The 12,003-nt window shown below is 47.7% G+C and overlaps 1 protein-coding gene across 1 annotated transcript; it reads left to right on the top strand.

Annotated features, from left to right (window-relative positions):
• Positions 1-4,051: 4,051 nt before the first annotated feature.
• LOC138077772 (apolipoprotein L3-like) lies at positions 4,052-9,529 on the top strand. Its single transcript, XM_068969974.1, has 3 exons — positions 4,052-4,082; positions 5,881-6,001; positions 8,659-9,529. The coding sequence occupies exons 1-3, from the start codon at positions 4,052-4,054 to the stop codon at positions 9,527-9,529; spliced, it is 1,023 nt and encodes a 340-aa protein (XP_068826075.1).
• The last annotated feature ends 2,474 nt before the right edge of the window (positions 9,530-12,003 follow it).

Genomic DNA, 12,003 nt, shown 5'->3' with positions numbered 1-12,003 from the left:
CCCTTATGACCACTGCTCTGATCACCTTCAAGAGCATCCTTGTCTTTACAGGAGCAGAGATGCAGTCTCTGGAATTCACCTCCCCTGCAAGGGGTCTTCCTTCCTCTGAGTGGACTGAAGCGCATGGGTGCCCATGTGGGTGGGCAAGATGCTGCTGGACAGTATCTGTCTAAGGTCACAGTTCACTCTCATCATTCTGGTTTCACCCGGTTTTCATGCCTGCTTTTCTAGAGAACTATGCTTCATCTACACAAACATGTTCCTCCACTGACATTGTCACAGCACGAGTCACACATATCTTGGCATTTAATTCAGCCGCTCCATCTTCTTTAAGGTGGTGGCCCCAGAAACCACCCCATTCTTGTGGGTTTCTGACTGCTGTAAAGTGACTTCTGTTGTCTTAGAGTTAAAACAATCCAGTTCTAAGTGCATTTGGTTAAAACAGGTCAGTTTGTACAGAGGGTTCTGCTCATTCCTTCCCAAGGAAAAGCTTCTTCTTTAGATAGTTCATCAATGTCTTTAAATGATATCACTACACTGGGAGGTGGAATGGTGTGAGAATGTGTGCGCAGGAGACAGGAACCTGGACTTGGACTCTGGCTCTAGCACTAGCTGTGTGCTTTGAGTAAATTGCTTCACCTCTCTGAGCTTCAGTTTCCTTTCTTATAGGATCATTGTGAGAACCAAAAGGAAGTGAATTCATACCAAGCAATTGGGAAGGTGCCTGGTGCAAAGTGGGAAGTCATCAACCACAATAGCTAATAAGCAGTAGGTATTGCATTTTGCTTTTTCTTGACTTAAATTTGATAGCATTAATTTACTTATTATTAGGAAAAATAAGGATTTCGTTTATTTATATACTTTCTATTATACCTTTCCCCTTCTTCTCCTTATATCATTATTCCACTAATTGTGTACCCTCTGTTAGGAAGCTTTGTACTTGTAAGCGCTTTATTCACATCTTCGTTTCTTATGCTCTCGACTGCACCTCCTGCTTCTTGACTCCCAGCTTTGTGACCTGAGATGGTAGTCTTCCTCCTCCCTTCCATGCTCGGCTCCCAAGCTCTAGACGTGTATTTGATTTTTAAGTTAACAAGTACATTTACTTCAGATACTTAAATACTTTGTTTCATTTTCAAAGATAAGCTTATTTTATAATGACTATAAATGAAATAAAACTAAGATTTTTGAATCACTATATTATACATCAGTGAGCTATATCATATTATATATATTAATATTACTTCAGTTTAAAAATGGTCTCCAAAGGACTTGGACATAGATATATTTACTTTAGATTTTTTTTTTAATCAACAAAAGAGTTTACATTTTTCGTGACATTTTAATACATTTTTTAAGATCTAAATTGTACCATATAGCTGCACATGGCTCTCAGCAGTTCACTTCAGTTCAGTTCAGTCGCTCAATCGTGTCTGACTCTTTGCAACCCCATGAACTAACTGCAGCACAGCAGGAATCCCTGTCCATCACCAGAGCCTACCCAAACTCATGTCCTTTGAGTTGGTGATGCCATCCATCCGTCTCGGCCTCTGTCGTCCGCTTCTCCTCTTGCGCTTTAGTTTTTCTGAGTTTCTAACTGGCTTCATTTTACCCCTTGCACTGTTTATCTTCAGCATTTCCTCCATTTCCTTCCAAGTGTGCCTCACGTGATACCGAGTCCCTGTTCCGCAGACTCTGGACTTCTTATCCCATTCTGGACTGGTTTCTCTCTAGGTCTGCTGTGTGCCCAGCTGGGATCCTTGGATTCCCTTCCCACAGGGTTGATGTTCCTGATTCCTGGATCCCACGTCTATCTCTCTCGTGGGTATCCTTTACCTTGCTCCATAATTAAACAAGTAATCTATTTTTTTTCCTGCATTTCATCTTCAAGTAAATTTCTAAAAGTCTGGTGAAGGGTGAAGGCTGCTGAGAATGTGGGATGGGATGTGGGGGTGGTGGGCTTGTCCCCTGCTCTCCTCTTGGCCTCCCTCTCATCTTGCTCCCTCTCCGGGGCTCTGCCCAGCAGACCGTTCTTCTCTCCTGTGAACACCCTCCCTGTTTCTCTCCCTCTGCTGCGCTCCTCTTCACTCAGCTATCACTTCTCCACCCAGTGAGTCTTCAAATATTCGTGAAAGACTCCGGTCTCCTACTGCTCCCATGCTTGCTTTTATTAGCAGCAGAGGGAGGAGAGGCAGGCTATGGGTTCTTGACCCAGTGAGTGGGGTGGAACCAGTGTGCCAAGGGCAAGGCTTCTGACCTTAGGTAAGTCAGGTAACATCTATGTGTCAGCTTCCTTATTTGTAAATGAGGATACAATGGTACAGACCTCAGAAGCTAATGGAATAACATATGAGGGACCACTGGTAAAGCTTCAGAGCCGATGCCAATGCAGAGCAAGGATCACAAGCACCAGTTGCTCTTCTCAGTGAAAGTTGCTCAGTCATGTCCGACTCTTTATGATCCCTTGGATGACACAGTCCATTGAATTCTCCAGGCCAGAATATTGGAAGGGTAGCCGTTCCCCTCTCCAGGGGATCTTCCCAATGCAGGGATCGAACCCACGTCTCCTGAATGGCAGGTGGATTCTTTACCAACTGAGCCACAAGGGAAGCCCAAGTGAAGCTGTTTCCACTCGATTCTGAACCAGGGCCTTTTGCGTGTAGGGTAAATGTGATAATCACTACACTATGGAAACCATGCACTCTATCAGAAGATGGTATTATACCCATATATACCTTTACCATCATTTCAGTCAGGTCTCAGGAGGAGGAGTTGACAGACGCTCTTTTGCATTCTTAAAAATAGTAGCTCAACATCATCAACACTTGCTTTCCTTCCTCCTCTCCCATGGCGAGATAATCACATGCAGAACCAGAATAAATTGTTTAATTATAAAGATCTGATGTTTTTAAAAGAAAAACCACTGAGAATGGATTTATCTGAAAGGATGGACACCCTCACATAATATAAGTGTGAACATAAATTGCTACAGTTTGTTTGCATAGCATGGTGGCTCTAGGTATGGAAATTTTTTAGGTGTTGATGCCATCTGATCTGAATTCTACTTCTAGATATAGCTTAAGGATACAGTCTCAGATGTAGGTGAAGTTTTATACAAGCAGAATATTCTTTGCACTATTATTTACATAAAGGATTAGAAACTACATCAAGCCCAATATTCAGGAGGGGAAAGCAAGGAAGACAGAACAGCTGCAGGGGTCTCAGCCACTCAGAGCAGGGATACAGGAATGGGGGCAGGGCTGGTGGGACTCCAAGCCCTTGTGGGAAAAATGGCTCTGGCAGAAGCAAGGAGGACCTGGGCTATGGGAGCTGTATCACCAGGAACTTTATCAAGGAGAGACTTGACAGGGAGCAAGACATCAGTGTGGAAGAGTCATTTACGAATGAACATATATCCAAAAATAAATATTTTTGTACATTATAGGGAGTAGAGCATAGTCATAACACACATGTGATTTGGATCAGAAACACCCAGGTTCTAGTCCAGACTCTGGCACCAGCGTGACAATTTGTCTCAGCTAAGTTTGAGTGAGTTTCAGGAGCCTGCATGTCAAGGACACTGGATCAATGTGATCATTAATATTAGTTATTACCAATTCAAAAACACAGGTGTCCCAACCTCACTTCACTCCAGAGTATCACCTCCTATCTGTTCTAGTCTCTGGTGTTATTGTTCCAATAGCTTCGCAGATGGCTGTCTCCTGTCTGATACCTTCTCCTTGTGCCCCAACAGGAGAGCAGGACTCTGACTTGGCTTGGAAGGAGCTGTAGGAGGTGAATGACTTTTCTTAACTAACAACCAGCAGAGCCCAGGAGACAGAGAGCCACACTGGGCTGGTTCCTGGAGGCACTGGTGGCCGTCCTGGGGGAACCCACCAGAGAAATTGTCCCTCGCTGCTCCCTGCAGCCACTGCTCCCTCACAGTGGAGCTCACAGTCTCTTTTCTCTCCCCAAGGATGAGGTCACACCTCCTTCAGCCTGACGCAGACAAGGAGCTGAAGGGAGATCGCTGAGAGCCCCTGCTGCCACCATGAGCTCAGAAAGCTTCGGACACTGCTCAGGTAGTCAGCTGTCTCTTCTCTGGAAGGTTCCTACTTGTGACCCAGAAGTGAGGGTAGTATTTCCAGGCTGAGTTAATCTACAGATGAATCAAGAACCATGAGGAGGATGGAAAGGCATCATTGAGCTTCCAAGGGAGACCGGGAGATTCCCTCACCCTGGGGTCTGCCCGCAGCCTCCTTCCCGGCCCTCTCCTCAGGGAGCCATGACCAGGGCGCTGACTTCCCGCCTCTCCCACCCCCAGCAAGTGACTCAGGACGGAGGCCGGGAGAGCGCGCGCGGAGCACGGACCACAGATGGGCGTCCCCAGTGCCAGGCAGGCCTGGAGAGGAGGTCCTCTGGCATCACGGGAGCGTCTCCTGCTCTCCCTCTTGGCCCAAGCCTCCTCCCGCTCCCAGACCCTGGGCATCACCGCAGAAGCTGTTTCCTCCGGCTCTTCCCAGCCAGCAGCCCAGCCGCTCTGCAAGGGTCGGTGGACCCTGCACTGAACCCCTGTCTGGCCTTTGCCGCCTCCCACCTGGAGGGGAGGGGTGATGAGGATCACATCTGGCTCCACCCCTCCTCCACCTGGTTGATCCCCTCCCTGCCCATCCTAGAGTCTGTGGTCAGAAGCAGGAATCCTCTCACATGGTAGTTTTACTCAATGGCGTGAGGTCCTAAAGTCTTTTTTGAAATTAGGTGACATGAGTTTGTAACGTTTTCTAAGTTTCGTGTGCACCACATTGTATTTCTACTTCTATACACGCTACTGCATGCTCACCACCAAAAGTGAGTTGCAAAGAATCCCCATTTTGCGCTATAGAGCAGAACGAACAAATCACAGGGGTTTTAAATGCAAGGAGGATTCAAAGTCTTGTCCAAGAAGTGTCTGACACCTGACCTTGGATTCAACCTCAGGGCTTTCGGCTCTGTGGCCTTGGGCTGTCCATTCTCCTGTCTGAGTTTCACTTGCCTCTTCTGTGAAATAAGGATAATGCCTCTTTGTGTGGATTTACCAAGAAACACATTTGACATCAAGACCCAGCCCACACACACATATATATAGCCTGGCCACCAATATCTTACCTACAATTCCATAACCTCCAGATCTCTGAAATCACACAGGGATTTTGATAACTCATTGGGGAGTAATCCTACCCTGTAGTGATCTGAGGCCATTTATAGTCATTACATTCTTTATCCCATTTAACGTGAGTATTCAATTGTTTCATTGTCCAAACACGAAAGCATTCATTTACAGGGTGCTGCCAGTCTATTCTGGAAGTGGTAACTAACAAATCACACTTGCTCTTTCTTCTCTTTGTGTGTGTGTGTTCAGTTGCTCAGTCATGTCCAACTCTTTGCAACTGCATGGACTGCAGCCTGGCAGCCTCCTCTATCCATGGGATTCTCCAAACAAGGATATTGGAGTGCCTTGCCATGCCCTCCTTCAAGGGATCTTCCTGACTCAGGGATCAAACCCGCCTCTCTTACATCTCCCGCATTGGCGGGCAGGTTCTTTACCACTAGAACTCCCTGGGAACCCCACCTATGACCTCAATTTACCTGGGAATCCCGCCTAGGAGCTCTTTTCACCTAACCTCCTTACAAGCCCTATCTTCAGTAAGGTCACCAAGGGGTTAACTCTTCAACACAAATTGGGGGGTGTGGTGGGACTGTCCATCCATAACCCTAGGTGACCTCACCAAGAGCACCCCAGTGACTGCTGCTCAGCAAGATGAATTTTAACTACTTTATACTCAATAACGTTTGTGTCCCACCACAAATTCTTCTAATCTTACTCCCTTTTCTTTCATCTAGATATTGAGATCTTTTTTGAAGAGGTCGTTGAATGTCTCTGGGACACACTGAGCAGAGACGAACTGCTACTCCTGCTGAATGAATTCCTGGAGAGAATTAAGGCTGAGGCCAATTTGTCCAGGTAACCTGCACAGGTGCACCAGGAAGGTTACCCAGCATCAGGCTAGGTTCCTCCTGGTAGGAACGCCTCCTCCAGGCAGGACCCTATTGTTGGGGTCAGAGATGTTCCTTCTCAAGATCCCATCAGGAATGTTTCCTCCATGTCAATTGCTGACAGTGAATGATTGTGGGTTGAGAAGAGATGAAACCTGCAAGGAAGGGCAGGTTATGTGACCTTGGACAAGTTACTGAACTGCTCTCAGCTTTAGTTTCTTCATCTTTTCATTTTTATTGTGAGGACACTGAGCTCATTCATGTAAAGTGCTTCCCATAATGACTGACACAGAGTAAGTACTCAGTCAATATTAACATTTAAAAAACTTGTTGGGAACAGACAGGGGTCAAGGGTCTTCTTTCTGGTGAGGAAACCAAGCAGACTTTCCCTTGGGACAAATTAGAGAATCCTGACACCACCATTTGTGTCCTGGGCCTGCCTACAGTCTTTCTATTCCCCATGTTAGGAGCTGGACCAACCCTGCAGGGTCCTGCTGGTCCATAAGGCAGAGTCTAGAGAGGAACTGGAGGAGCTGGTGGGATCCTGGATCTAGCCCTGCCCAACTCCTGGGCCTGTGGGCTTAAGACTTTGAATCTTAGATCTGTCCTGTGTCCAATGGGAATAGCAATTCAGTCTGATGGATCATGGTGATGGCCTCAGAGTGAACTGCAGCGTCAGAGATGGGGAACCAAGTGCAATCATCTCGTCCAAAGGCCCAGGGAGGCCTGCACCAGGGTCAGACCCAGGGGTCAGGGTGGAGCAGAGGGTCCAGGTTGGAGGACGAGCAGGCGGGCTTGGGCAGCAGGGCCAGGACTAGAGTGAGGAGAGTGGGCCCCGAGGACACAGGACTGAAGGGACTGTGACCGTAGCAGAGGTCCCCTGAATGGGAGGGGGTACATTTCTTCCCTCCCTGATGGGCTCCCCTCATGCTGGACTAGAGGGCCCTGGGTGACTGTGTCTGCACACCCTGCCTGGGACCTGGCTTCTCCCTCCATCTGGGACCCTCTTCTAGTCTACGTGGAGTCCCCCTGAAAGTGGGATGGCCGCATGGCTCAGGGAGCCCTCCAGGGTCACAATGAGTGCCTGTGATTGTGTGACGTTTGAGGGATTCTGAGGAGCCTCACACCTCCCCACCCAAGAGGAAAATGCTTCCTCCACCAGCTGTGCAAGGGCTGGTCTCCTAGGCTCAGCTGTTCAGATGGGTGTTTCCTCAAGTCCCTTGAATCTTTAGAGGTTCCACAGGTTGCACACGGTCTTTGGGTGCAGGCAGGTGAAGCTGTCGCCAGGTAAATAGTGAGTTAGGTTGGTGACCCCTGAGCGGTTGAGGGTGCTGGGTGACGGGTCAGGAGTCAGTGAGTGAGCTGGAGAGTCCAAGGGAAACCAGGGCTCAGCACGTCTCCCGCTTCCCTGTCCACTGGGGCAGTGGGTGGACCCAGTGACCTTCTGCTGAGAAGGTCAAGGGCTCAATGCTTAGAAGACAGCAGATGGCAGACTAAATATTATAAGGTGCCTTCTAGCTCTGACTTTGGGGGTTTAAAAAATTCTAAGTCATCGAGACAGCCAGTCTGCAAAGTGTAGGGGCACAGTGACCAGGACTGCCCTTACTTTGACTTCAGTGGAAATTTAGGGGATCCTCAAAGCAACTCTCAGGTTCAAAAATTCCCTATAGAATAGACAGGACTCACTGAAAGCTTCATGATCCCAGCTACAGTTTACTACAGGGAAGGATAAAAGTTCCCACCAACCACAGGGCAGAGTCTGGGTAGGTTTCACATAAGAAGCTCCCATTGTCCTCAGGACACGTTAGTGAACTGGATTCGGTGTGTGACAAGATGCACGGAGTACTGCCCATCAGGGACACTCATCTTGCTTAAAAGCCAAATTACCCTGACCTGTCATCTCCAGCCCCTCCTGGAAGTCAGACTCGTGCCCTAGTGTCCAGTTCTACCAGATGGCAGAACTGATACCATGGGACCCAGAGACCTTGGGTCACTTGTCACCTTGTCACACTGACCAGTGACCAAAGGCCCAGGCAGGCAAGGACACGCCTATCAGCCAGAATTCTCAGGGCTTAGGGACCATTTCCCAGTAGCCAAGGGCAAAGAACAGGGAGACTTCTCACTACACACTGAGGCCCTAGAATGAAGCTTTTCTCCTCCAGTCCTACATGTCTTTGTTTACCTGTGGGGTTCCCTCTCCAAAAATTCTTTCAAAGTGATGGTATAGACGCACCTGTGTGATGTCTTTACCACATACCTTTTCTTTGGCTGAGAAATATGGCCTGTAGGATCCTCATTCCCCAACCAGGGATTGAGTCAAGGTCGGCAGTGGGAGTGCAGAGTTGTAACCTCTGGACCACCTGGGAATTCTCTCCAATACCTCTCTTAAGTTGCCAGTATCCTAAGGTGACTTTCCTTTACCTATTCCAAGGTTTCCTATTTCAAGATGGAACATCTATAAACTATGAAACGTGTTTAAGGTTGAAAGAGAAATTTTTACATTTATAAAATTCTTTTCTAATGATTTATAGGAAAATATCTGTATGTATGCAGAATAGATATTATGGAGCCAGTTTTACAGACACACAAACTGCCTTTCTAATCCCTTGACCTTCATTGTTACAGAGAAGACGCGGAAGAGCTACACAAATATCTGAAGGAATTGAAAACAGCCTTGGATGAGCAGGACCAAGAAAGACTCCCCAAAGAGCAGCTGGACAGGAGGCGGTTTCTGAAAAAGATTCCTCGGTTGAAACGGCAGCTGGAGGAGTTCATAGGCAAGTTACATGAGCTCGCAGACAAGGTTGAGAAGGTCCATAAGGGATGTACCATCTCCAACGTGTTGGCCCACAGCACCGGTGCTGTGTCTAGTATTCTGACCATCGTTGGCCTGGCTCTGGCACCCGTGACAATGGGGGCCAGTGTGGTGCTCTTGGGCACTGGGATAGGGCTGGGAGCAGCAGCTGCTGTGACCAGTGTGTCCACCAGTATCATCGAACATGTGAAGAGGTCATCAGCAGAAACCGAAGCCAGTCGCATGATGTCAACTGTCATCAAGAAATGGAATGTTCTCCTAGAGGTACTCAAGAGCAACCCCCACATTGTTGACACAACAGAGAAAGTCACAGAAGCTGAACAGTGCATTGAAATGCACATCCATGCCCTGGAGACAGGCAATGCCAACCCTGGCTCTGTAGCCAAAGCAAGCGTCTACATGAGCCCTGGGAGGATCTCAGTCCCAGCCATCCAGCAGATAGAGGCAGGTTTCAAAGCCACAGCTTCAGCAATTACCAAAGGAGCCCGGATCGCGGGCTTGGCCACTGCAGGGGTGCTCCTCCTGGTGGATGTGGGCTTCCTGGTGAAGGAGTCAATGTACCTGCACGATGGTGCCAAGACAGTAGCAGCTGACAGCTTGAGGCAGCGGGCCTGGGAGCTGGAGAGGAAGCTGGAGGAGCTCACCCAGATCTATGAGAATCTGCAGGAGGACCTGATTTAGCCACCCCCAGAGCAGTGCAGGGTCCAGGACATGTGAGGGGCTAAAGTGCAGAGGTACCTTGTTAGAGGGAAGGAGAGGGAGATGACATTAAAGAAGCTGGGTGTTAGGAATTTGGCATTTCTGTGGTTGAGCACAGCAGGGAAGGGATGGATGTAGGTGATAGATGAGGAGAGAGAAGAAAGGGGCCTGGAGCCTGGATTAAGGGAGGAGGGGGGACCAGAGAATGAGAGGCGAGAAGAAACCACTTTTTTTCATACTAAGAACTTTTTATTTTGTATTGGAGTATAGTTGATTAACAATTCTGTGATAGTTTCAGGTGAACAGCAAAGGGACTCAGCCACTCATACACACGTATCCATCCTCCCCCACACTCCCCTCCCATCAGAAACCACTTACTTTGGACTAAAGACGACACTGGAGGTGGAATAAAGGGAGCGGCAGGTGAACTGGCAGTGAGAGGCCAGGTGTTCGAAGGCGTTGAAAGTGGGAGAAAGTCAGTCAGGGCTGTTGGGATCCAGAGGTAGCAGGGGCTCCTCTCTCGCCCTCCACAGGCAGCAAGAAGAGTCTTCCCCTGGCGCTGGTCTCTAGACCTCCCCTCCAACATCAACTCACCTTCGGCCCTAGCTGATGTGTCTTATTTAGGCAGTGACTCTTGTTTGTTTGTTTTATTGAAGGATAATTGATGTATAATATTCTGTTAATTTCAGGTATACAGCAAAGTGCTTCAATTATACAGGTATCTATGTATTTATCTCAGCTTCCCAGGTGGCGCTAGCGGTAAAGAATGAGTCTGCAAAGCAAGAGACACAGGTTTGATTCCTTGGTAGGGAAGATTCCCTGGAGGAGGAAATGATACCCCACTCCAATATTCTTGTCTGGGAGATCCCTTAGACACTGGAGCCTGGAAGGCTACAGTCCATGGGGTTGCAGAAAGTCAGACATGACAGAGCATCTGAGCATGTGTATATCTCTATTCTTTTTTTTTTTTAATTTCCATTATAGTTTATTACAAAATATTGAATACTGGTCCTATGCTACTACAGTAGGCAGGTCCTTGTTTATCTGGTGTGTATCTGTTTTTCTCATCTCCTAATTTACCTATCCCTCCAAAACTTTGGTAAAAAGTTCATTTTCTATGTCTATGAGTCTGTTTCTATTCTCTAAGTTCATTTGTATTATTTTCTGGATTCTACATATAAGTTAATATCACGTTTGTCTTTGTCTGACTTACTTCACTCAGTATAGCAATCTCTAGATCCATACATATTGTTACAGATAATACTATTTCATCCTTCTTTATGGCTGCGTAGGATTCCATGGTATGTATACATGCACCACATTTGCTTTATTCATTAATCTGTCAACAGACATTTTGGTTAATGTTGTGTCTTGGCCGTTATGAATAGTACTGCTATGAACATCAGGGTACATGTATCTTTTCAAACTAGAGCTTTAATTTTTTCTAGATATATGCCCAGAAGTGGGATTGCTAAATCATATGGTAGCTCTATTTTCAGTTGTTGAAGAAAACTCCCTATGGTCTTCCATAGTGGCTGCACCAATTTACATTCCCACCAGCAGTGTAGAGGGTTCCCTTTCTCCGCAGCCTCAGAGCACTGTAGATGGAGGTGGCGGCCCCTGTGATTGCTGTCGAGGTGATAACTTATTGTAGTTTGGTTTGCATGTCTCTATAATTAGTGATGCTGAGTATGTTTTCATGTACCTGCTGGCCACGTGTACATCTTCATGAAGAATTGTCTATGTAGAGCTTCAGGCGGCGGCTTCTTGATGACAATGGTGGTGATATGTTGGTGGCAGCAGTGATGTGAAAACACCGTGGGTAGAGCACACAACAAGGTGCCAGGGGCTCTTTGGGTCCAGAGTGCACAGAGAGACCAGTGGAGTTTCCATGAGAGTCCAAGTGTGGAGCAGGAACAGAGGTTGATTTTAAGAAAGAAAGTAGGAGAAACAAGGAGGCAGAAACAGGTCAAGGAACTTTTCGGAGTGTCAGGAGATGAAACAGCCTGGGCCAAAGACACGACTCTCAGACCGTTGGTTTCTTCTTCAGCTGGGGGTGAGGCTGGATAAGATATTTCGGGTTGCTCTGGTTCTCTCCACCTTGTGTTCACCAGACTCTGTTTTAGTAAATACAAGCTGATACACTGAGGCTTCCTTACATTGACTGAGGGGCTCACCTGGGCTCCAGATGCCTGACCTTCTTCCCCAGGAGCCTGACTCGCAGGGACTCAGGGCTCACGTCTTGCATTGATCTTCCTGCCTGCCCGCTGGGCTCCCATTCAATCGTTTCCCTCAGACCCTGGATCCCCACAGGCACCGTGGGATACTCGGGGATACCCGTGTCATCTGACTTGGGCTGAGCAGGGGGATGCTCCTCCTCCAGCCCCAGGGACCAATGGACACGGGGAACCCAAGGGTGATTGAGAGAAGAGGGCTTGTGTGCAAGTGTGAGAGAG

The sequence above is a fragment of the Capricornis sumatraensis genome, chromosome 4 (genome assembly GCF_032405125.1).
Source record: "Capricornis sumatraensis isolate serow.1 chromosome 4, serow.2, whole genome shotgun sequence".
Classification (NCBI taxonomy): domain Eukaryota; kingdom Metazoa; phylum Chordata; class Mammalia; order Artiodactyla; family Bovidae; genus Capricornis; species Capricornis sumatraensis.
The sequence above is the reverse complement of the archived record's forward strand: the minus strand, read 5'-3'. Positions and strand labels throughout refer to the sequence as shown.

Coding starts and splice junctions, on each gene's coding strand:
- LOC138077772 (XM_068969974.1), top strand. CDS start 4,052: ATGAGCTCAGAAAGCTTCGGACACTGCTCAG. Junction 4,083..5,880: donor AAGCTTCGGACACTGCTCAG/GTAGTCAGCTGT, acceptor TCTTTCATCTAG/ATATTGAGATCTTTTTTGAA. Junction 6,002..8,658: donor GCTGAGGCCAATTTGTCCAG/GTAACCTGCACA, acceptor TCATTGTTACAG/AGAAGACGCGGAAGAGCTAC.